This window comes from Rhinatrema bivittatum, chromosome 6, assembly GCF_901001135.1.
Source record: "Rhinatrema bivittatum chromosome 6, aRhiBiv1.1, whole genome shotgun sequence".
Lineage (NCBI taxonomy): Eukaryota > Metazoa > Chordata > Amphibia > Gymnophiona > Rhinatrematidae > Rhinatrema > Rhinatrema bivittatum.
The window spans coordinates 114,352,049-114,379,073 of NC_042620.1; the positions used below are offsets into that span (position 1 = coordinate 114,352,049).

The 27,025-nt window shown below is 42.0% G+C and overlaps 1 protein-coding gene across 2 annotated transcripts in view; it reads right to left on the reverse strand.

The window, feature by feature from the left end:
- Positions 1–27,025, reverse strand: part of LOC115093684 (dynein heavy chain 11, axonemal-like) — a 586,171-nt gene that overhangs the window by 341,835 nt on the left and 217,311 nt on the right. For both annotated transcript variants that reach the window (XM_029605802.1, XM_029605803.1), the window contains 5 exons: positions 26,684–26,923; positions 23,429–23,590; positions 19,912–20,105; positions 11,618–11,780; positions 3,651–3,774 (listed from right to left, as the gene is read on the reverse strand). In XM_029605802.1, coding sequence (XP_029461662.1) covers positions 3,651–3,774; positions 11,618–11,780; positions 19,912–20,105; positions 23,429–23,590; positions 26,684–26,923 — 883 coding nt within the window. The remainder of the gene's footprint in view (positions 1–3,650; positions 3,775–11,617; positions 11,781–19,911; positions 20,106–23,428; positions 23,591–26,683; positions 26,924–27,025) is intronic.

A 27,025-nucleotide genomic window follows, 5' to 3' on the forward strand; every position in this document is an offset into this window, starting at 1 on the left:
GCTAAGCATCATATTCACCTAAATTACTCTGTGCGACTCTGCATTGTCTGCAGCTGCATACTGGGAACATTACTAACGTTTCACTAGTAGCCTTGGACCATCATAAATAAATAAATATTGTATGCTGGTAGATCACACCTCTTTTAACTTTGATATTTACAGTTTTCCTCATGATAATTACTGACAACCTAGCTATTAGTAAACTATACTTCACGCATATCCAGCATAGCTCCCTGCTTCAACGGCAGGGGAAAAGAAAAACAACCAATAAGGGCTGTATAACATAGTCTGGGTAAAACAAATAAGCATGGGTGTGGCTTGCTTATTGGCAGGGGAGAAGAAAAACAACCGATAAGGGCTGTATAACATAGTCTGGGTAAAACAAATAAGCATGGGTGTAGCTTGCTTATTGCGGCGGCTACTACCCCTAACTAATCAAGCTAGATATTTCACTTGGATGCAGCTCCATCACTGCTCTCTACATTAAAGGTGGGGGTGGAAGGGAAAGAGAACCAAGAGCTAAGAGAAACAGATAAGTATGAGAGAAAAAATGTGTGAAGCTTGCTGGGCAGACTGGATGGGCCATTTGGTCTTCTTCTGCCGTCATTTCTATGTTTCTATGTAACTCAAATAAGAAATTGTAGACTTGCTACTAGTAATCTGAAACCTATCGTTAGAATCTGTCACTGTACCTGAAGACTGGATGCTGGCTAATGTAATCCCAATATTTCAAAAGGGTTCCAGGGGTTATCCAGAAAACTACAGATCAGCAAGTCTAATCTTGATGCCTGGCAAAATGGTGGAAGCTATTGTTAAGAACAGAATTATCAGGTATGTGTAAAAGCATGACTTAATGGGGAAGAGCCACCATGGTTTTAGCAAAGGGAAGTCATGCCTTACTGATCTATTAGAATTCTTAGAAACCAGAAGGTGTAGACAAGTATGTGAATAAGGGCAAGTTGGTCAATATAGTGTATCTGGATTTTTAGAAGGCATTTGATAAAGTTCCTCACATGAGACTCCTTAGCAAATTCAAAAGGCAGGGGATAGAAGACAATATCCTATTATGAATTTGTAACTAGTTAATGAATAGGAAATAAAGATTAGGACTAAATGGTCAGATGAACTGTGGAGTTCCCCAGAAATGTGTAATGGGACCAATGTTGTTTAACTTATTCATTAATCATCTGGAAAGGGAGCAATGAGTGAGGAGATCAAATTTTCAAATGACATAAAATTATTCAAAGTAGTTAAAACACAAACAGATTGTGAGGAATTTCAGGAGGACCTTATTAGACTGAAGAAATAGGAATCTAAATGTTAAACAAAATGTAATGTAGTTAAGTGCAATGTGATATACAAGAGGAAAAATAATCCCAATTATTTGTACCCAATGCTTAGTTCATATTATGAATTACCACTCAGAAAAAGGATCTTGTAATCATTGTAAGTAACACATTTAAATCCTCAGCTCATTGTTCAGCAGCTATCAAAAAAAGCAAATTTAATGTTAGGACTTATTTGCAAAGGATTAGGAAAAAACCTGTGATTGTCTTAATGCCTCTGTATGGATCTATGATGCAACTGCATCTTAAGCAATGTCTGTAGTTCTGGTCACTCATCTCAAAAAAGATAAAGCAGAACTAAAAAAAAATACAATGAAGGACAACAAAAATAATAAAAGGTTTGGAATGGCTCACTTATGAAGAAAGACTTAAGTTAGGTTTCTTGAGCTTGGAGAACTAAGGCGGATATATTAGAGATTTACAAGTTAGTAGGGAACTTAGTAGGATATTTATCCTTTCAAATAGTACTAGCACTAGGGAAGCCTCCATGACATTAACCATTAGCAGACTTAAAATAAATTTTAGCAAGAAGATTTTCAGTGAATGCACAATTAAACCATGGAATTTTTTACTGGAGGATAAAGTCCTCCAGTCCCTTTTTTACTGGAGGATAAAGTGGTCAAGGTTTGTAATATACCGTAGCTGGGTTAAAAAAAAAACAAAAAAACAATGTTTTGAACAAGTGGACAGGATTATTAGCAGGCATTAGCCAGATATGGACTACAATAGAAGTTTTTTATGGTCATTATATTATATTTTGTTTTTTATTCAGCATGCTAGGTTTTGCAAATCAAACAAAAGATGTGTAATGTATTATAATGGACAGACAAACCTATATATAGGTACACAGAGAGGAAGAGGGGGAAGGCCATCATTGCAAGTGTCAGAGAAGGAGCATTACCGCCTCCTGCTTTATCTCCTGCAGCCAGGAGTCATCAGGAAGTAGCAATTCTTATTTGCTGCTGCTGCAACTCCTTCTTTTTGGATATTTCCCTCTGCAGCTGGAATCATGGGGCCCCAGAGTCTCCTGAGAGTCACTGACCCTGAACAGTTCTAACTGCAGAGGGAAGTCCCAAGAAAAGGAGTCAGCAGCAGAAGCAACAAGTAAGAAGTGCTGCTCATCCAACTCCTATTGGCTCCAAGATGAAGGAAATCTCACAGTGAGGAGACATGTGCTCACATGGATAGACAGACAAAGGGCTAGGGGGACAGAAAATGAATGTGCCAGAGGGGGTGACAGCAGAGATGATTATCATACCAAGAGGGCAAGGGGATGGAGATAAACTATTGTACCAGGGGAGGATGGAGGGGAGCAGTAATAAAGATGTCTGACAAAAGGGAGTGGAGATGAGATGATGGCTGTGCAAGGGAAGGAAACATGATTACACAAATAGCTTGTGGGAGAGATGATGACTGCACAGAGGGTGGAGGGGGGAGAGATAATCAGGGCTGGACAAAGCTTGGGCACTCCTGCCACTAAATGTGCTCGGGGGAGGGGGAAGAAAAAAGGGAGAGACCACTGAAAGGAAGAAGTGGTGCCTGGAGGGTGGGAAAAGAAAGGAGGGGAGGGTGCAAGAAGCAGGGAAAGGTGGCATAGTGCCTGGAAGAAGAGAGAAAAGACACATAAATTGAAAAATAAAGCTAAAAGAAAATAAGCTAGAAAAGATACAAAGACCATGTTTTAAAAATTCACTAAAATAAACTCTATTTACCCAGAAAAACAAGTCGTTTTTCCCCCATTGATTTTCTCCTGTTTTAGCTCTTGATGAACAGTTGCCTGATAAATTCCAATCGAAAATAAATGGTAAAAAATGGTAAATGAAGGTCCCAAAGTAATGTGTACCGGCTCTAAACCTCTGGAAAGGAACCAGTTACAATATTTTGTAACTTTTGTAACAGTTACGCTGGAAGCAATACATCATGAGCAGCACCAGTCATTAATGGTAAAACGCATCTCCCTGTGCTGTGCCATTTCACGTTAACGATATTAAATATTAATAGGAAAAACCTTTCATAATAAACAGCATTTTGCTGATTGCAGTTGATTATTTTAAGCAGGTAAGTTTTATTAGTGTCACAGAGGTGACTTAATAGCTCCTATAACTAATCTGCACAGATGACCTCTCACATCCACTGATGAGGCCTATTCAGAAATCTCCTACCCTTTGCTCATTTAAGATGTTATGGTTTGACCTGTTTTGATCATGAATACATTTGCTGAAGCACTTTTTAGTACACAAAAAGCTCTGCACTCTGAATTTAACATTCGATGGATGAATACATTAGAAGGAAAACTTCCTTTACCTGAGGCCAGCATGTCGTTAATTAGCACCAGGAAGCGTTCCTCGGGTATCTGGGCATCAGTGTGCAGGAACACGGTGCCGATGTTCTTTACCCCGACTTTAAAATACAGCGCAGCTATGTCGCCCTGTGAATGCAAAGGGATCACGTGCACAATCAACATGTCAGCACTCAAAAGTAATCGTTCAAAAAAAAACTTTTTATTTTTAATACAAAATACAAATCATGAAGAGCTGTATATCTGAACAGAGAAGATAATTTGCAAGGACTATTGCTCATTCGCAGTTCGTGCAAGAATCTCACGGAACTGCTATGATTAAAACCAGCAAACAGCCCCAATTAGCACCAGCAATTAAGAGCAACAGAAAAGAAAGTGATTTAGGGCCAGACGTACTAAGCATTTTTCACCTAGACACAGAACGGGAGAAAAGCCTTAGTAAATCAGGCGCCAAATTGTGAAAAACGCTTTAGTGCGTCCAGTTTATAGGCTGCGGATATTAAACAAATGGCCATAATAGTCAGAAGGGGTGAACAGATTTCATGTTGGTGATAAAGCTATTAAAATAAATAATAAAAAAAAAAGATCTTAGCACCTCAAACTGATGAATAGATTCCTTAGGATATGCAGCAGGTTTCCTCTTCCTGCACAGGAGTCTCTAGGGGGCAGTGTACAATTAACAATCCAAAGATCCTTTCATCTTCACACGCACACACACAAGCCCAGGGGAAGACGTCCCCCCAGACAGAAAAGTGGCAAGCTCCTTTTCAGATCGGCTTAGCAATTATTCTCCCATAAACCCACACTGATATTTCCTCTGCCATATGCTCTTTGAAACTTGCAAATAATTTTTTTGTTTCTCCAGCATAATTAATACAAATGGATGGCAAACACGTTCTCCTACAGATTAACATCATCATCATTGTTTATTTATGACACGCTTTTCCAGTTGGCCAGTTCAAAGATTATCTCATTTTCCTGTTAGTTGCACAAATTCTATTCCATCTAGGAATAATGCACTTTGATGTATTTCTCATTTAACAAAGAAGAAGGCAGTTTAATAGCAAATCATTGAAATCATTTTTGTAAAAAACAAATAGATCATGGTACTATAGAGTTTAGGCCAGGTGACAGATTTGGTTTTTTGCTACCCCTAGGCACTGTTGGTGCTGTTGCCTCTTCCCCTGGAAGGTCAGAGAACAGGGTGCAGAAGCTTTATGACGGCGTTTCCCAATCCTCTCCTAAAGGTACACCCAACCATTAGAGTTTTCGGGATTGCCATAATGAATATGCATGAGATAGATTTCAATACCCTGGGTCTCTAATGTATGCAAATCTAACTCATGCTTATTTATTACAGATATCCTGAAAACCCGACCCAGTAGAGAGCCGGGAAATACTGGTTCATAGCACAGCCCCACAGTTTCATGCAGCTGCTCTAAGGTAGAATCTATGGCAAGAATTAGAAAATGTATTTATTTATGTTTAAATCTGTTTTATTAGAAATCTTTAAAAGAAGATCAAAGGATGAACACATGGCACACGTTTGGTTCTGATGTACACCACATATCCACAAAAAGAGCTAAATATTATATAAGAAACAACCCTTCAGTTTCCCCTCCCTCCTCCCTCTCCCAAACATTCCCACAATGAAAGGGCATTATCACAGAGAAAAGAAATAATACTTATGGCAGATAAGCTCAAAAAGATTGTCCATAGTAACATAGTAATGACGGCAGAAAAAGACCAAATTGGTCCATCCAGTCTGCCCAGCAAGCTTCCCAAGGTAGTAACTGCCGCTCCGTGCAGGTTACCCCCATGTTTCTCTTCAGGGTAGTAACTGCCGTTCTGTGCCGGTTAAGCTTTTTTATTTATTCCCATCCTCTGGCCTTTTAGGGATCCACAGTGTTTATCCCATGCCCCTTTGAAATCCTTCACAGTTTTAGTCTTCACCACTTCCTCCGGAAGGGCATTCCAGGCATCCACCACCCTCTCAGTGAAGAAATATTTCCTGACATTGGTTCTAAGTCTTCCTCCCTGGAGTTTTAAATCGTGACCCCTAGTTCTACTAAATTGTTTCCAATGTTGATGACCATGGATCATTAAAACCTTTCAAGTATCTGAAGGTCTGATTCATATCACCCCTGCTCCTCCTCTCCTCCAGGGTATACATATTCAGGTTCCTCAACCTCTCCTCATAAGTCCACCCACCATTTTGGTCACCCTTCTCTAGACCGCCTCCATCCTGTCTCTGTCTCCTTTGAGATTCGGTCTCCAGAACTGAACACAGTACTCCAGGTGAGGCCTCAACAAGGACCTGTACAAGGTTATGGGCTCTATGTGGTAATGTAGTAATATAAGACATCCAGGTATCCAAGATATGTTTCTTGTGCATAGGAGAAAATAATTGACAACATGAAAGTCGTTCCATAGTAGAAAGATTATGGATACTACTGTGCCAGTTTACAAAAGATGGAGCTTCAGGCTGCCTCCAAACATGGAGAATAGATGTTGCTGCAAAAAAAAAAAAAAAACAACCCAAAAAACAAACCACTTTATTAATCCACAACTTTTGTTTTGCAGACCCTCCAAAGCAATTTGAAAAAATACCAAAAAATCGCAAGCTGGGTACAAAAGGAATTTGTATATCCATAATCCTGCTGGAGTAGAGAAAAAGATCTGTCTCCAAAAAGAACCGACCCGTGAACAATGCCAAAAAGAATGGCACAGATAAGCCACATCCATTGTGATTTGATACATAGTTCTGAATCAGCAAACTTTGCTGCGCACGCTCAATGATGTGAGATATAAAATCTGAAAAATAATTTGTATCGTGATTCCCTCATTTCTATATTACAGGTGATTTTTGAAATAAACTTAAAACAGCCAATGAAAGATGCATTCTATAGTTCCTATTGCCATTTAACCAGGTGTCGTCAAGAGTCCATTGTTATTGCAATGTCTCCAGAGCTTTATTAAACAAAAGAGTTGGAATGCCTTCCCGAATCCTCCACATCAAACCAATTCTGCCAATCGGATTAATAACCGCAGCTCCATTTAATGTCTTAATTGCAAATAACTGAAGAAATCTTTAGATTGTAAATCAAAGTGTGCATACTTAGTAGGGGAAGAAGAAAGGGACCCATTCTCATCCAATAACTGAGAAATACATAGAATACCTTTGAAAATGCCCCCTCCTCCAAACGTGGCAAGAACTCCCCATTCCCAACAAGAGGCAAGAGCGTATTTATTTATTTAAAAGATATATATTCCATTGATCCACAAAGCTCAGTGGATAACAATCCACATACATAATAAATCAAGCATCATACATAAAAAGCAACAATAACAACAAAAATTCTGAAGCACATTGGAAAACAGTTCCATCTTTTTTATTACATTATGAAAATAACGTGGATTTCCAACCTTGCTTGTTTCTATATCATTTGTTTTTACTAAGAGAGGAAAAGGGATCTCAAGTATCAGCAGAGAGAGGAAATCTTGAGGATGAGATGAGAAAGGACTGGGATGGGGGATAGGAGGAGGAGGACCAGGAGCAGAGTGAAAAAAAGGTGAGAGGACTGTGCATAGGGCAGGAAAATGAGGGAGGACCTGGAATGGGGAGGATGGGAGATAGAGAAGTTCTAAGAAGGGGAGATATGGGTGGGAAATCAGGAGTCTGGGGTGGGGGAAGAGAAGGGAGAGGGAAGGAGGTTCTGGGGTTCAGGATAGGAAGAGATGAGGAGAAGGGGGATCAGAGGAGGGAAGAACGGGGTTCGGGGTGGGAGGTTTGGCTTCTAGGGAGAAGGGAGAGATAGGTTAGAAGGAAGGACGTTTCCAGGAACTGGGGGATATGATCCAGTATTAAGGAAGGGAGTGTCCCAATTGTGGTGGGGTGTGGGAGGTGTCCCTACCTTGCTCAGGTCCATCTCTTCCTTGCATCCCCATCCCCTCTCTAACCTCTCACCTATGCACAACCACACCTGGCTCCTTATCCCTTTTCTGTCACACACACCAACACTGCTCTTCCCTCTCCCCTCTCTCTCACACACATGGATGAAAATTCTCCAGTCAAGTCTTGCTCATCCCCCAGCCCTTCTCCTCACCCCCAATGATTTCCAGCTCCTCCTAACCTCCTCCTAACCTCCCCAATCCCTCCATTCCTCTAGCAGCTCTCCCTCTCTTCCCCTTTGATCTCTCTCTCATACCCTCCTCCTGACCCCAATAATACTGCTGTCATTTCATCCTCTTGACCCTAATCCACCCTCCAACCACATAATCCCCCCTCATCCCCATCTTATCTGATGCTGATCTAGGCCAGCAAGAGGAGGAAATTAACAGCAGTGACAGAACAGGAGGAGAGGGACTGGATTATAGGGATGAAAGCAGTTCTACTTTGCTCTGTCCCCTCCACCCTCACCCCTTCCACTCCTGTTCCCTGTACACTGCCTGGGAGGGGAAGGGCTGGAGAAGGATGCGGGGGGGGGGGGGGGGGCTGTTCTCTGCTGAGTAAGATTCGGCACAGATGAAAGGCAGCAAGTCGCCAGCTGCTCCTAGATTTTTGCCATCCTAGGCACAGGCCTAATATGCCTACTGGCAAATCCAGACCTGTATAAGGCTGATCACGTGCTAAAATTGAGGTTGGAGTCTTCAGGCTATTAACTGAATCCCCTAGTCCAGCCAGATAATAAGCAGGTTGCATGAGGCTGGAAGGAATGGGAGGAGGGCCAAAAAACCCCCAAAATCAATGAAGGGGAGAGGAGAAGGGCAAGAGCCATGGGAGGTGCCACCTCTCCCTGAAAAATGCGTTCCTCTCATTTGCCCTTCCAGTCATCCGGCACAGTCCCGCCTTCCTTCACTGGTGGCAGGGCAGGAGAGGCAGCAGGATGAGGGCGACGGCGGAAGCATTTCTCAGCACGCATTGCCGCTTCTCCTGCAGCTCACGAGCTCACTCTGCGCTGGAGATCCGACGAGCTGTGGGAGGGCAGGAGAAGCGGCGATGCGTGCTGACGAGGTTTCCTCTCGCGCCTGCCTGGGTTCAGTGCTGCCCACGGCTTGCCCAGCTCTGACGGCGAACCAGGGCCATGGAAGCGAGGGATGAGCAGCACGAGGGAATGAAAAGACAGCTGAGGGAAGGAAAGGGATAGGAAGGAGTCATGGAGGGGGAAGGCAGCAAGGGAGAAAGGAGAAGGGTGGACGGGGGGGAGAGCTGCCAAGGGAAGGACTGGCAAGGGAGTCAGGAAAAAGAGAGAAAGGAGGAAAGGGGGATAGCAGCTGAGGCATTGAAAGGTGAGGGGGAGCAGAAGAGAGGAGAGCAGCACAGAGAGGGGAAAGGTGGGGGTAGGGAGCACAGAGAAGGGAGGAAGAGAGGGAAGGAAGGAGCCCAGCAGAGTGAAGCAAAGGTGAAGGGGAAGAGAAAGAGGAGAGAAGGGGGAGGGGTAGAAGTGGTGAGAAAGCAATGGTGAGAGGGCTGCCTTGCTGCTCCCTGCGGCTCCTCCACTGCTCGCCACTGTCACCTTCCTCAAGGGAGCGCCAGGATCTGCAGCACTGTGAGCGTAGCAAGCACCACGGCAGAGGGATTTAGGGTCTCTAACCCTGCTTCAGCCATCACTGAGGAGAAATCCAATCCTGGATCTCCAACCCTCAGTGTTTCCTTTTTTTTTTTTTTATATTCAGATTCAAGAAACCAGTTCGAAATTTCAAGGAAGACTGTCTTCAATTCAGATACAGCCTCCAATCGATTCAAACCTAATAACACGATAATCTGTACTGTCTGCCATTCGCATACATACATGCTCTCAATTTAAGAGCCTGAAAAAGTAAACCTGACAGCTTCAGAAAAAAGAAAATTAAATAAAAGTGGAGATAACAGGGACCCCCCCTGCCGGACATGATAATATGACAATACTGGATCGGAAAAAGCATCATTCACACAAACATTAACACTTCTGTCACTTAGAAAAAGTTGAAATCCAATTCAAAACCTTCTCACTTAAACCCAGCTGGGAACATCTACGCAAAAGGATCGAGTGGTAGATCAAATCAAAAGCAGAGGAGAGATTCAATAAGATCAACAAAACTTGCTGATCCCTGTCTACCCAATGAAAGATATCATCACAGACAGAAATCAAAACAGTCCCTGTGCTATGTCCTGACCTAAAACTGCATGAACGGAGCCTGATCCCCCTACTCCTTTCTAGATACAGTGTCAACTGTTTGGGGCACTGCCTTTTCTAAAGTTTTTACAATAAAAGGGATGTTTGCCACTGGCCTACAGTTATGTGGATTGTTATAAAATTATCCTCTGTCTGCACAAATGAAGAAGGATGGGTCATTGATTTTATTATGGATCAATCAGATTGTTTAGTGCTGGCTAAGAATAAGACACGAAAGGCCTTGGACTCGTATCACTCGAGAGGAATATATATATACCGTGTCTTCTTTATCCCTCAGGTAGAAGGTGGTAGGAGGAATCTTTTTCGACACGTTCACTGCCATATGCTGCCTGCAACCGTTAAGGAGAAAGCCTCCGCGCATGGCACTTTGCAAGCAGACAGACACCACAAGACATCTTATTTTACATTAGGAGAGAGAGAGAGAGAGGGGAGCGAGGTGGAAAAACAATGGTAAAAGGATCAGCCTGAGCAGTTTAATACATATGTATTCACTCGTGACAAAAAAAAACATAACATTTTGAAAACCTATGACAGTGTAAATTATTGGGCCTCAAGGCTACTGAGTATTTATGTATATTTCTCATGCTTATATACTCAGTTATTCATAAAAATGCACATAGTTGCCATAGCAACCATCATTTTAAATAAGATTTCTTATCTTTGAGATACAGAATAATTTCTCTGACCATAATAACTTTACAGTCAGTTTTTTTTATCTGCTTTATTTCCCCTAACTGTTGTATGCTCTCTAACCTTTTTTTTTTTATTTTTTACCTGCCATCTTCCTTTAAAATATATTTGCAAAGGAAGATTACGTGGAGAAGATTATTGTTCATTGGGTCAGTCCAGTCATGCATTACCATTTCAGAGGTACAGATCAAAACTGTGGCTGCTAGATCCCCTTTGTTCACCCCCAACACACTTCAGATTCTTCACTGTGGTCATATCGAATGTCCAAACAAAAGTCTAAACCTACATCCCATTGAGCACATCTGTGCCTGGCAGAATGAGACATACAGGAGTCTGCGGCAGGGCAGAAGAAGTAATGAAAAGAAGACAACCCCCATTCTTCTATCTACCTTCTTAGGTCACCTTCTACTGACAGGCTAGTGTAGCATTGCACTGGACAAACCATGCACCATGTGGGTGACTGATGAACTAACCATAGCTGGAGGGTACGATTCCTAAGAGGACTGAAAAAGTAGAAGTAAAAGCACGTCTTCCGTCAAGTTGATGAAATAAATCTGAAAGCCATTTTTTAAAAATTCAATCAAGTAGTAAAGGCTTGCAAACCATAGTGCAGCCTGTTCATAATGTCCCAGGTATTTGTGTTTGCAAATAGATTCTTTGCAGGCTGTTATACGTTTTCATGAACCAACTTAAGATTTATCCAAAGATGCCCTTGAGCTTACAAGATGTGACTTGAATGGTCTGAAAAGCTCATGTACAACACCACCTTTTGTATTAGTCCAATAAAAGGTATAACTTGCAAATTAAAAAAACAAATCAGTATTTTTTTTTTCCCATGATGAATTCACCAAAACAAAATGCCAGTAAAGAAATGGATAAAGACTCCTTTTTAACCATAGGACTGATCCTGCAACATAAATGATATAATTTCTTGGGACATTTGTCAGCAGATCAGATAACAAATACATAAACATTGTCAATCTATTTCGGCAAAGAATTCCGAATGAAAACTGGAAATCAGGAGGGCGTAACACAAAACGTTGCAAAATGTAAAAGCCGTTTATGGAAACTAGGTATCGATTCCCCCAAGTGTATTAGCTCCTTACCCTGAGGTCATGAATAGCATATCCACTCCGAAGGGTTATCTGGAAGACTTCCAGGGAACTGAGAAATGCTGCCAAGCGGCACAAACTCTGCTTGCCGCTACCTCCGACTCCGATTAAGAGCGCGTTGCCATAAGGCGACTCAAGAATACGATTGATACGGCAGCTAGAACATCATATCAAATTACTCAGTTTAGTATCATGGAGCGATAACATGTTTCCAGCCTAATACGACAGAACAGGGCTCTGTCCTTGAAAGCTCATGCCTCAATATAATGGTTAGTCTATAAGGTGCCACCCACCTCTCGTCATTTTTACCTCGTATTTGTATTCTAAGCGGCTATTTTACATTTTTGCCACACTTGTCTGTATTAATTCTGCATTAGTAGTAATGCAGACTAACATTTTAAAGCACTTTAATGCATGTTAACACTTGCGATAACACTAATGCACTTTAGTACCTGACCCCTGAGTAACCTACTCACTGTGTGTGTGTGTGTGGGGGAGGGTCGGGGGAGCAATTCACATCTTTTATATGGTAACATCCTAGGTTTGTTTTGAAGAAAATACATGAATCAGTCAATCTCATTAGATAAGTCAGGCACTTCCAACAAAGACACACTAAATATACAATAAAAAAGATTCAAATAGACCCTTATGGATTTCCTCTGATGAAGCACTACATACTAGAGATGTGAATCGTTTTCTATATCGTCTTAACGATAGAAATCGTGTGGCAGGGCAAGAAAATCGTGTTAGGCACGATTTTTTAGTTAAAAAATCGTTAAAAATCTTTTTTTTTCCGATTAGTGCGCACTAACTCGAGTTAGTGCGCACTAACGGGAGTTAGTGCGCACTAACTGGGAGTTAGTGCGCACTAACTGAAAATGATACAATTTGACACTTTTCAGGTCAGTTAAGGTCAGTTTAGGAATGAATATGTATTCCTATTGGCTGCCCTCTTATTTATTCATGTTACCAAGCTTCCCACTGACAGTATATGGGGGATGGGAAATGGAAACAGTTGGTAGCTTGACAAAACAAGTAATGTGATCAGTCAATGTGACTAGAACTTGTGCCCTAACCCTGATACCAGGGGTATTGTGATCTTCCTGCACACAGTGCCCTATCCCTATTAATACAAGGAGTGTTGTGATCTTCCTGCACACAGTGCCCTAACCCTGGCACCAGGGGTGTTGTGATCTTCCTGCACACAGTGCCCTATCCCTATTAATACCAGGAGTGTTGTGATCTTCCTGCACACAGTGCCCTATCCCTACTAATACCAGGAGTGTTGTGATCTTCCTGCACACAGTGCCCTATCCCTATTAAAACCAGGAGTGTTGTGATCTTCCTGCACACAGTGCCTTAACCCTGGCACCAGGGGTGTTGTGATCTTCCTGCACACAGTGCCCTATCCCTATTAATACCAGGAGTGTTGTGATCTTCCTGCACACAGTGCCCTAACCCTGGCACCAGGGTTGTTGTGATCTTCCTGCACACAGTGCCCTATCCCTATTAATACCAGGAGTGTTGTGATCTTCCTGCACACAGTGCCCTAACCCTGGCACCAGGGTTGTTGTGATCTTCCTGCACACAGTGCCCTATCCCTATTAATACCAGGAGTGTTGTGATCTTCCTGCACACAGTGCCCTAACCCTGGCACCAGGAGTGTTGTGATCTTCCTGCACACAGTGCCCTAACCCTGGCACCAGGGGTGTTGTGATCTTCCTGCACACAGTGCCCTATCCCTATTAATACCAGGAGTGTTGTGATCTTCCTGCACACAGTGCCCTAACCCTGGCACCAGGGGTGTTGTGATCTTCCTGCACACAGTGCCCTATCCCTATTAATACCAGGAGTGTTGTGATCTTCCTGCACACAGTGCCCTATCCCTATTAATACCAGGAGTGTTGTGATCTTCCTGCACACAGTGCCCTATCCCTGATACCAGGGGTGTTGTGATCTTCCTGCATGCAGTGCCCTATCCCTATTAATACCAGGAGTGTTGTGATCTTCCTGCACGCAGTGCCCTATCCCTAATACCAGGGGTGTTGTGATCTTCCTGCACAGAGTGCCCTATTCCTGATACCAGGAGTGTTGTGATCTTCCTGCATGCAGTGCCCTATCCCTGATACTGGGATGTGTGCAAGAAGATCCCAACACCCCTGGTATCAGTAATAGGGCACTGTGTGCAGGAAGATCACAACACCCCTGGTATTAGGGATAGGGCACTGTGTGCAGGAAGATCACATCACTCCTGGTATTAATAGGGATAGGGCACTGCATGCAGGAAGATCACAACACCCCTGGTATCAGGGATAGGGCACTGTGTGCAGGAAGATCACAATACCCCGGAGGAGTGAGGGTCAGGCAGCTCCCCCCTGTCTGTGAAGCCAGCCTCTCACTAGTAATGCAGGGAGGGAGCTGTCTCAGACTTCACCATCCTCCCCCCCCCCCTCACCCACACACCATTCACTAGCTGGGACATGGGGGAAGTCAGGAGTGAGGGTCAGGCAGCTCCCCCCTGTCTGTGAAGCCAGCCTCTCACTAGTAATGCAGGGAGGGAGCTGTCTCAGACTTCACCATCCTCCCCCCCCCCCCTCACCCACACACCATTCACTAGCTGGGACATGGGGGAAGTCAGGAGTGAGGGTCAGGCAGCTCCCCCCTGTCTGTGAAGCCAGCCTCTCACTAGTAATGCAGGGAGGGAGCTGTCTCAGACTTCACCATCCTCCCCCCCCCCCCTCACCCACACACCATTCACTAGCTGGGACATGGCGGAAGTCAGGAATGAGGGTCAGGCAGCTCCCCCCTGTCTGTGAAGCCAGCCTCTCACTAGTAATGCAGGGAGGGAGCTGTCTCAGACTTCACCATCCTCCCCCCCCCCCCTCACCCACACACCATTCACTAGCTGGGACATGGGGGAAGTCAGGAGTGAGGGTCAGGCAGCTCCTCCCTGTCTGTGAAGCCAGCCTCTCACTAGTAATGCAGGGAGGGAGCTGTCTCAGACTTCACCATCCTCCCCCCCCCCCCCCCCCACCCACACACCATTCACTAGCTGGGACATGGGGGAAGTCAGGAGTGAGGGTCAGGCAGCTCCCCCCTGTCTGTGAAGCCAGCCTCTCACTAGTAATGCAGGGAGGGAGCTGTCTCAGACTTCACCATCCTCCCCCCCCCCTCACCCACACACCATTCACTAGCTGGGACATGGGGGAAGTCAGGAGTGAGGGTCAGGCAGCTCCCCCCTGTCTGTGAAGCCAGCCTCTCACTAGTAATGCAGGGAGGGAGCTGTCTCAGACTTCACCATCCTCCCCCCCCCTCACCCACACACCATTCACTAGCTGGGACATGGGGGAAGTCAGGAGTGAGGGTCAGGCAGCTCCCCACTGTCTGTGAAGCCAGCCTCTCACTAGTAATGCAGGGAGGGAGCTGTCTCAGACTTCACCATCCTCCCCCCCCCTCACCCACACACCATTCACTAGCTGGGACATGGGGGAAGTCAGGAGTGAGGGTCAGGCAGCTCCCCCCTGTCTGTGAAGCCAGCCTCTCACTAGTAATGCAGGGAGGGAGCTGTCTCAGACTTCACCATCCTCCCCCCCTCACCCACACACCATTCACTAGCTGGGACATGGGGGAAGTCTGGAGTGAGGGTCAGGCAGCTCCCCCCTGTCTGTGAAGCCAGCCTGTCACTAGTAATGCAGGGAGGGAGCTGTCTCAGACTTCACCATCCTCCTCTCCCCCCCCCCCCTCACCCACACACCATTCACTAGCTGGGACATGGGGGAAGTCAGGAGTGAGGGTCAGGCAGCTCCCCCCTGTCTGTGAAGCCAGCCTCTCACTAGTAATGCAGGGAGGGAGCTGTCTCAGATTGGTATCAGGGATAGGGCACTGAGTGCAGGAAGATCACAACACCCCTGGTATCAGGAATAGGGCACAGGTTCTAGTCATATTGACTGATCACATTACTTTTTTTGTCAACTACCAACAGTTTTCATTTCCCACCCCCCCCAACCATCACCTCAGTTGGAACCTTGGTAACATCAATAGATAAGAGGGCAGCCAGCCAATAGGAATACATAGAACATCCAACACTCTTCAAAGACTGCCGCCCCTCCCAATCTGCTCTACCACTATACAATACCGAAAAACATGCAATAGAGACGAGCTTACCACAGCTCTATCCAACACCCAGTTTAACCTTGATCTATCAAATGCTGACACTGCTTTAACTTCATGGAATGAATACACCCTCTCAGTTGCTAATAACATTTGCCCCCTCATTACAAAAAAACTCTCCTCTCAGAAAAATACAAAAAAACCCTGGTACACTCCCACACTAAAAGACCTAAAACAAGCCCTTAGAAAAGCTGAAAAAAATTGGCGTAAAGAACCGACACCTACTCTACTTGCACGATACAAAACTTCCCTGCAAAACTATAGTGAGATGATCAACAATGCAAAAAAGAATTTCTATGCTGGTAAAATACATCAATTTCAATTCAATCCAAAAGTATTGTTTGAATATGTCACTTCACTTACTAACCTCACTCCAAATATCATACCAGAAGAAGAAGCCAAAATCAAATGCGAACAACTGGCTTCTTTCTTTCAGGACAAAATTAACAAAATCATGACACGCTTCCCCCATAATCCCCACATGCCCCAATGCAATAACCTCTGTCACACAAAAGACTCTGCACCTCAGCTAACATTCTTTGAAAACACAGCAACAACTGAAATTGAATCCCTGCTCAAAAAAGCTAAACCCTCCTCTCACCCGTCTGATACCATCCCCACAAAACTCCTACTCACTGTCCCTGATCTAATAGCCAGCCCCATTTCTAACATTATCAATACTTCCATCGAATTTGGACAAGTACCCAACTCTCTCAAATTTGCTATCCTTAAACCTACTTTAAAAAAACCTAAGCTCGACCCATTAGACCTTGGCAATTACCGCCCTATTTCTAATCTCCCATTTATTGCTAAAAAAAAAACTATCAACCGTCAACTCAGTGACTATTTAGAAGAACACCAAATCCTCTCTCCCTCACAATATGGGTTTCGTAAATTACATAGTACTGAAACTCTTCTCTTATCACTGTCTGATTACCTTCTCAAAAGCCTAGATAGAAATCAACTACATCTTCTAGTAATCCTGGATATTTCAGCGGCTTTTGATACCGTTAACCACCAAATTCTCCTCCAACGCCTACACGAGATTGGAATAACTGGTACCGCTCATAACTGGTTTACTTCCTACCTGTCCAATCGTAATTATAAAGTCAAAATTGGCAACCACCTATCAAAAGAAATCCCCCTGAAGCAAGGAGTCCCGCAAGGCTCTTCACTTTCATCTACCCTTTTTAACATTTATCTTCTTCCGCTTTGCCATCTCCTCGCCAACCTTAAACTTCCACACTTTTTGTACGCTGATGATGTACAAATTCTTATTCCAGTAACAGAATCTATATCCAAAGCCCTTGAAATCTGGGACACTACTCTCACTGCTATCAACAATCTATTAACCTCCTTACAACTTGCCCTCAACTCCACAAAAACAGAACTCATGATCATATCTCCTCCTACTCCATTACATACTTCGCCTACCTTACCTATAACACCAACGCACATACAATTCTCTCACCAAGTCCGAGACCTAGGAGTCATTATTGATGACCAAATGACCCTCAAAAAATTTATCAGTGCAATCCTTAAAGAATGTTTTTTCAAATTACATACACTCAAAAAATTGAAACCCTTGCTTCACGCATCTGATTTCCGGACAGTTTTACAAGCCATGTTGTTTTCCAAAACAGATTATTGCAATTCACTCCTCCTAGGCCTACCTAAAAATGCCATCCGCCCCTTACAAATTCTGCAAAACACTGCAGCCCGTATCCTTACTAACACAAACTCAAAGGAACATATTACGCCAGTTTTGAAGGACCTTCACTGGCTCCCCATTCAATATCGCATACAGTACAAGACATTAACACTGATCCATAAAGCCCTCCACAATCCTGAAATGAAATGGTTTAATAATTCACTGCAATTTCAAACTTCTATTAAACCTACCAGAAATCAATACCTCGCCACATTACAGACCCCCTCACCCAAAATATATAACCATGCCTCCACCAAAGCACGAGCGCTTTCCTTTGCTGGCCCATTGTTATGGAATACCTTGCCCACTGAACTGCGCCTTGAGCCATCTCCCAAAACTTTCAAGCAAAAACTCAAGACATGGTTATTTACACATACCTATACCTGAAATATATATGTCTTTCTTCCCCTTTTTATGCCCTGCCTTATTTACCCAACACCCCCTTTCTCTACACTATCTCTAATTTCCCCTTTTTTATGTCCTTACTGTAAATACCATTCCATACTTTTGCTCTTAATTGCACCTGAAGCGCTTTCTCCCCTCTCTTATCACTCCTAATTATAACTCCATCTCCTCCTAACCTGTCCCTAACCTCATACCTAATTTCCTAAAATCCCTTTACTTTCCAGCTCTGTTTAACTCAGCTCAGTTAATCCTAAATGATAGTTCTGTTTTAAAAGATTCTACTTGTTTTATGTTCAAATATATATATTCTTACTTTTGTTAAATGTATAATGCTTATTTAATCCTGTTAAATGTATAACGCTCCGGCGTAAGTTCCTGTTCATTGTACACCGACGTGATATCTTTGATGAGCGGCGGTATATAAAAAACTATAAATAAATAAATAAATAAATAAAATAAATATTCATTCCTAACTGACCTTTACTGACCTGGATAGTGTCAATAATTTGTATCATTTTCTGTTAGTGTTCCTGAGTTTCCATTTCCATTTCCCATCCCCCCAACCATCACCTCAGTGGGAACCTGGTTAACATCAATAGATAAGAGGGCAGCCAGCCAATAGGAACACATATTCATTCCTAACTGACCTTTACTGACCTGGAAAGTGTCAATTTGTATCATTTTCAGTTAGTGCGCACTAACTCGGAGTTAGTGCGCACTAACTCCTGTTAGTGCGCACTAACACGATTTAACTATTTTTAACGATAAATCGTTAGAATTTCTATTGTATCGTGTTCTATAACGATTTAAGACGATATTAAAATTATCGGACGATAATTTTAATCGTTAAAAAACGATTCACATCCCTACTACATACCAGATTTCAGTAAGGATTTGTGTCACAGATAGCTTCAGATGGTACCTATTTGGAGTAGAGGAGTAGCTTAGTGCAGGGGTGGCCAATTCCAGTCCTCGAGAGCCACAAACAGGCCAGGTTTTCAGGATATCTACAATGAACATGTATGAGATAGATTTGCATACAGTGGAGGCAGTGCATACAAATCTATCACATGCACATTCATTGTGGTTATCTGAAAACCAAGCCTGTTTGTGGCGCTTGAGGACCACTGCTGGCCTAGTGTTTAGTGCAGCAGCCTACGAAGCAAGTAAGTCAAGGCTCAAATCCTGCCTCTCCCACTGATGCTCCTTGTTACTTTTACCCTCGATTGCCTCAGGTACCAAATAAGGACCTCATTTACTAGTTATTTTTCCCATTGATACAGAATGGGAGAAAACCCTTAGTAAACCAGGCCCTTAGATTTTAAGCCCTTTGGGTCAGTGAAATTCTGGGAAGGTTGAAGACTGACTCGTCTGATGAAGGAGGATGTTAACAAAGTCTTTGGGAATATTCAGACTATAACTGTGAAATAATGCATGAAGCTATCTTACTGCATATATCTAATGTACTCTTTGCTATATTTAATTATTTATAGAACATAATATCTATGAAAAAGGGTTTTTAGCTAAATGAAAGCATTACTGTATGTTTCCATTTTATCCAATACAAGATATCCCAGTAATAAAGTGTACAGTAATGCAACAAGTGAAGTGTTAGGTGCTTGCAAGGATAGAGCCTGGAGGCTGAAATCTTCTAAAGCATACCCTAGAATAGAGGTTCTCAACTATGGCCCCTGAGGGCCACAAACAGGTCCTGGCTTTCAGGGTAACTAAGCTACTCAGATCAGCTTTTTTTCTTGGGACCACATGAAGTATTCAAATACATGGGCAAGGCCAATCTCCCAGGCTGTTTACCAGAATGGTGATTTCTCCAGGTAAAAAGGCTGGGCTGAAAATTGCCCTCCTTGGCCTAGCTGGAGGTACACGTGCGCATGTTATAAAATCGGCACATACATGTGCGTGCACCGGGAACCGCGCGCACGTGGATGCGCACACACAACTTTTAAAATCGACCCCATATAATGCACACACGGACAAAACTTACACATGCTGGATTGCATTTTCAAAGAGAACTAAGTTCATTGCAGGATGAAGCTCATTGTAGTGCTCTAATGCATCTGTCAAAATTCTGGTCAGCTTTTCCCAATCAGATACTGGAAAGTAACCAGGTTCTCTAATACCACGGGCAAAGTGACTGTAAATTAATGGTTGGTGGATAAATATGTGCTCATCAACACCCTGAAAGTAAAAAAAAAAAAAAGTAATACACAGATGTAAATGTCTTCAGAAACATTAACTGATTAGTTACAGTGTAAAATGCTACCTTTTTCTTCCTTAAGCAAAACTTCACCTTTCTTGCCATCAGTTCCTATAACATCACAAAGGCAGCTAATATGTCTCACTGTAGCTTGTCAAGCTAGTTTGGGAGAACATTGCCCAAATCTCATCTTGGAGTGAGTTTCCTCACTCCGAAGGCCATCGAATCTTCACAAGAGACCACTGTTCTGTTCGTACATCTCATGTTGAATGTGAAAGTGGCCCCCAACCCCCTACACTCATACCTAATCCCCACCTCGAGTTACTAGGTGAGCCTCTCATAGGGATACAAATACCTGTCTAGGGAAGAGACACTATAGCAAGTCAGTCTCTCTCTCTCTCTCTCTCTCTCTCTCTCTCTCTCTCTCTCTCTCTCTCTCTCTCTCTCTCTCTCTCTCACATATACTGAAACAGGCTGTCCGGAAACATCATGAACTGCGATATATACTGGCAATGTAGCGCAACTTGCACTAAGAGCATGTTGCATAGCTGTTATCACAATTTGCGATACACATGCTTATTAGCAAGCATATGGTAACACCCCTTTTTGGTATCGCATGCGATACCATGCAATATTGGAAAATGAGGCCCATAGTGCTCATATCTTTTCAGTGCTTCATCATTTTATTGCTGTACAATAACTCACTCACCACATAAATTATGGCACCTGTACATCTTCTAAATGGGTTTTCCTATGCTGGATCCCAATGTTACATTAATTGCAAATTCTGATTTGACTGTAAGATGTTCCAATGCCTCTGTTCATTTAAATTTATTGTAAGCCATCTTGAGACCAACTTTTGGAAAATGTGGACTATCAAATGTTCATAAATAAAGAAATAAAGAAATAAATAAAGACCATACCGTTTACTTCAGTTACTTCAGATACTCACTCATAAGTATCAAGGTGCCACCTTTCCCTAGGTCTAGTACCTCTGCTCCCCAGCAATGCTCAAGTGTCTCCCCAGTATCCTCTAGGGATGTGAATCGTTTTTTGACGATTTAAAAAAATCATCAGATATGTTTTAAATCGTCAAAAATCGTTAGAGTCGCGATACAATATAAATTCCCCCGATTTATCGTGAAAAATCGTAAATCGGGGGAGGGCGGGAAAACCGGCACATCAAAACAACCCCTAAACCCACCCCGACCCTTTAAATTGACCCTTTAAATTGAATCCCCCACCCTCCCGAACCCGAACATGGTAGGAGCACTGGATGGCCGGCGCCATCTTTAAAGATGGCGCCGACCATCTTTAAAATGGCTGGCGCCATTTTTAAAGATGGCGCCAGCCATCCAGTGCTCCTACCATGTGACGGGGCCGGCCAATGGCACGGATACCCTGTCACATGTTAAGGGCAAAGGGCCATCGGCGCCATTTTTATTAACGCAGCCAATGGCCCGAGAGCTCCCCGCGCCGCCACTAGACCACCAGGTAATTTTAAAACCATTTTTAGGGGTTCGGGAGGGTGGGGGAGGGTTTTTTTTATTATCGGATCGGGCGCAGCCGATAATCAAAATTCAAATCGGGCCGGGCGATAAAAATTTTAAGATTTGGATCGGAACCGGAACTGATCAGATTCCAGTTCCGATTCACATCTCTAGTATCCTCAGTACACTTCTCTCTAGTACTTCTTCTTCCCTTGGCCCTCCACTGCCAAGCTCTTTTCTAAATTCTCCTCTTAGATCCAGGCAGGTCTTCCGGTAGTTCCCTGTGAAAGGAACTCTTTTTCAGCCTGGGGCATTTCCCCTTCAGGAGGAAAGCCCGTGCAGGGTTCTCTCCTAACTGGAAGGGTCTCTGGGCTCACCAGTTTGCTAGAAACATCTTTCCACCCCTAATCCATGGTGAAGTTTCTTCCCAACACTTTGAACCAGGATTATATATTCTCTTAAACACTCCCCCAAGAGGATCTTCTTTTCAACAATCTTAAAGGAAGCACAATCACTAGAACGTATCATTAACTTCATCTAGAAACTTCCATATTATATAACATACAAAGAAATTTATAACCATTTACTATGCCATCTAATAGCAGTTCACTGGTAGTACACACAGTAATTTTTCCAGTTTCTCAAAAAGAAATCTTGGGGCTCCCTCACCCAAAATCTCTTCAGAGCCACACTCAAAGTTGTGGACCCAGTTTAGGGGCCCTGTCATATCTGTAAAGGGTGACATAGAATCAACAAGGATAAAAATCCTGCAGGAAACAAAATGCACTGTAGAATTCTTATAGATAGAAATTCTAGGTGTGAGGGGAAAGAGTACAACAGTGGGAACACTTGGCCAAGATGAACAAGCAAACTGTGAATTGATAGCTGAAATTTAAAAAGGCAAATACATTTGGCAACACATTAATGGGAGACTTCAATTATCCTAGGTCAATATGTTATTGAGTCATACTAGAAAGGTTAAGATTTTAGATGCCATAAAAGGACTGCTTCATGGAGCAGCTAGTCATAGAACTAACAAGAGGGGCAGCTACTTTACATCTAGTCCTCAGTGGAATGCACAACCTAGTTGAAGGGGTTATTCTGTTGGATCCATTAAGCAATAATGTTAATAATGCAATCAAATTTTACATAAACATTGGATGGAGGACATTAAGTGAAGCTGCTGCAGTATCATATAACTTTAAAAGGGGAAACTGACAGAATGAGGCAATTAGAAACAAACTAAAAGGAATGGTTGAATGAAGTGTGGACATTGTTTAAACATACCATCTTGGAAGCCCAGAAAAAGGTTGAAGGAAGACCAAACCACTACCAGCATGGTTTAATAGTAAGGTGCAAAAAGTCTTTTAAAGTCAAAAGGTTTTCTAAATTCAAGAAATGGAAAATAGGCAGAGCATAAGCTCTGGTGAGTTAGATTAAAACAGTAATAAGATAGGATAAGAGAGAATTATAGAATAAGCTTGCTTGTTTTTATTTTCCTTTTCTTTTTATTTCTTTATTTAATTTTATTTGTTTATTTAATTTCTTTTTCATTTTAAATAAATTAAAAGAAACATAACAAAATGAAATGAACAAAAATGTCTGTGCACACCCTAACATGAATTAAATCAAGGTAAATTCCAGCAAAATTACTCAACAGAATTAATGTTTCTTTGCTTATCTTGTATTTGAAAATGCTACTCCTGATATGAATGGACATTTCCCCATTGTAAGGGTCTTTCCCCCTCACTTACATAGCAGGACTCTGGCTTATTTTATCAGTCATATACCCAAAAGTTATATTAAAGTCATACCTCAAAGTATCTTTTAGCAATATCAAAGAGTATTTTGTTAAAATGCTCTGAATCCTTCTCCTCCATAAGTTTGTCAGCATACACTCTGGATGATTCATGGAGCCATAAATGAACCAAATCAATGGGTAGTCGAACACACTCTGGAGATGCAAATAGCATGCCCTACAAAACACAGTCACATAAAATATATTCTAAAAGGTTGTTTTTCTGGCATTTACTGCTTAACTAAAATACTATACAGTCAATGTAGTATTCCCAATCCCAACAAGAAATATGCACTCTTATTCTACAGGTTCTGCCTACTGCATTTACAGATGATGCAGTTGTGTGCTCTAAGCACTGTTTCAGAAATCATTTACTTTTCACCTTCAAATGTGCTCAGAATTATTCTAATGAAATACTGCTATAGTCAATGTATTTCTTGAAATATCATGAAATGTTTATTGGCTTTAATGTGAACAGTACTTGTTAGGTAACAAATGTATATCACAGGGGTTGTTGCCATGTACCTTCTTTTGCAAATAATTTCTATTTCCTGTTTGTGTCAGTTTTTTATTTACTTATGTTAATTTCTAGATAATATTTTTCAATTCTAACTCCATTGCTTCTTAACTGGTCATTTCCACTTAACAACAAACAGGGCCTTCTATATTTCTGAATTAATCAGGTCTTTTAACTCCTTGCAAAACATACTTAAATTTTATGTATTGTTAGTCCAATATGATGGTATCTCCTTAGATATTTTTTTGTTTGCTGGTCTTTATTTCTAGGCATTCAAGTGGACTAATATGGCTACCACATCAGTTTATGACATGATTTGGTAATGCATTGACTGCCAGTACTACAAGCTTCAGACAGCATCCAGATAGAGCCTAGAATTTAATGGGTCCACTGGGAGTAAATGCTCTTAGTAGCAACATCCTGGTTCTCTCCGGTTCACAAACAAGACAGCTCAGAGTCTTAATTATCTTGTACTTCTTCATACAATGTGTGAGTGGCTATCAGGTGCCCATATGGAAACGTTTCATCATTGGGGGGGTCCCCCTTATAGGAAAATGTTCTGTCTCTATTATGCCCTTCCACTTCTAAAAGCTTATATCCAAGCTCTCTTGCTTCTAATCAGACAAAGGGAAATGCATGTTGCTGTCAAGGTCAGAGGGCACACATAGACCCAGAGACACACAAATCCCTCTCCAGAGGTGACGTTGCCTATATAAGTGTGTGCCACACAGAGAAATAAACCTGAAGACAGAGAAATTTCACAACATGGAGGACAATGGCTGCAATGAAAAATGTAAACTATATTTTAATTTTATAATTTTGCAGTGTTAAAAAAAAAAAATCTGGATGAAAACCATTACAGCCTTTTACAGAATATCTCTGTTTTCCTTCTTGTATTTTTAAATGAAAACATCAATGCATTTTATCGGGCATCAGACTTACTCAAAATAAATTCCTCCATTCACCAACAGTAAAAAGCAAGAATGCTGGCAGCAGTGAATGCCACCTAATGCAATGCAATTTTACAAGTCTTTCAGAGAAATATTATCTCAAAATGCTTTACAGTTACACTGTCTAGGATAACATAGCTTCACTTTCTCCTACATAAATCAGCTCAGCAAAGGTAATTCAAAATACACTAAAAAAGCAATGATGGGATGGCCTGCTGAACAAGATCTCTGGAACTGTGGAAGGTAATCCACTTGACTTGGATACCTAAGAAGAGCAAGTGTGCATTTGGGCTTTGGCTTTTTCTCTGCACCTATACGAGTGTTTATTCTTATAGGAAGTCCCCTTTTTAATGTGATTTCTAAACCTTCCAACAAAAAAAAATAAATAAATAACAACCCTACTGCTAATACATGGCACTAACAAGCCTATCATGAGACTACTACAATCCTAGTTCAGATCACAGCTGGTGCAGGTCATCAAAACTAAATACAAGAAAATCTGGCTGTCCAAGAATTTGCCATAATTTTCACTGGGTGTTAACAGTTGCTAGGGTAGAATTTTAGTTGTAATCATCCAACTAAGAAATATCATCTTCTCCTTTGCAGCAAACTTTAATAATGTTTTAGGGATTCAGGGTCCAAATTATATTCTCAAACTCAAGAAAAAGGCATTAAGGTTTGGGAAAATAGTTTAGAATTTGATGTGGATTGAGCTGGTGAGGATAGGGAGATGAGAAAATTTTTTTTAAATTGTCTTTTAAAACGAGTTAACCTTAAAACAAGATTGGACAATATCATCCATCCTATAGTACCAAAAAATTCCATTTAGTAGGGTTTAAAAGAGGGCTAGAAGACTTTTACAGTAACATATTCATCTTTACCTAGTTTTGTACATGAGGGATTGCCAGTTTCCCAAAGCACTTTTTCTACCTATCCAATGAGCTGGGTAGAAATATTGCACATGAAATTTCCTGTGGAACAGTTCACTAAAATGATAAATATATCTTATTGAAATGTAACTAACTTTTATTTGCAAAAACTAGCTTTTGACAATGTTTTTGTGCATCAATTTTCACACAATTCATAATTAAAGACATGGCTTCGCATGGTATTAGAAAATTTGAATAAAATATGAATAAAATTTCACCATTTATGAATGTGGAAGATTTTTCCTAATGGTGCTTCACACTCTAATTGGCAAAATAGTGCAGATTATCACCAAAAGCACCCATTGTGCAGCAATTTAGCATGCGAAGTGACATCTGTCAAGTCTTCTGCACTTTGGTGCATGAGCCTCATTGTTAGAGCTACAGCTAAAACTAGCTGCGATTCTCATCCACTCAGAGTTGTAAGTAGTAAAGCAAAGTTCACTTTTGCACCTTAAACCTGAGAGAACTGGCTCTGAATCTTTCTCTGACATTGGTGCGATGAGAAATCCACATTCCAAGACTAATCTCTGGAATGGCTGTCGTGCACTGCCATTGGGTCTCCAGATCAGCTGTCAGGGGAAGAAGGCAGGCTGCAGGGAAACCTTCTGCAGATCCATCACCACTCCCAACAGGAGAAAAGGAACTCTACTTCAGTCCCTCTGACTGGTTCAAGCACATCCCTGTTTCCTTGAGGGTGGGGGAAGGGTTATTCCTGATCCCACACATAGGCTTTCTTCCTTTACAGAGGCTTGGAGGAATTCCTCAGCTTTGATTAAACATTTCATTCAAATAAAATATATCTACATTATATGTGGTTTGGTATATTATTTACTACATCGCAAGAATGAATACAACATAAGAAGAAAGTACATTACCTGGAATAAGTGTGTCAAATCCCTTAAATTGAAAACATAATGGAACCTAATAGCTGTAGGTAGGAAATTCTGTGTCATTTTCTGATGCAGACAAATAGCAGCTTGAATTAAGTTAGTGACAGATTTTACTATACTGTAGCTAAAGCCACAGTGCTGAAAAAACGCATACATAATCCTGCTGTAAATTGTTGCCAAAGCATCCTTTCCTGGAAAATGCACAGCAAAAACAGAGAAATGTCTCTGAAAGGTAATAAGGAAAGAGAAAGAGGTCAATAAGGTGACATTGCTTTTCCTTAACAGAATCCACACATTTTGAAAAACTGTCTGCCAAAGTCACAATGA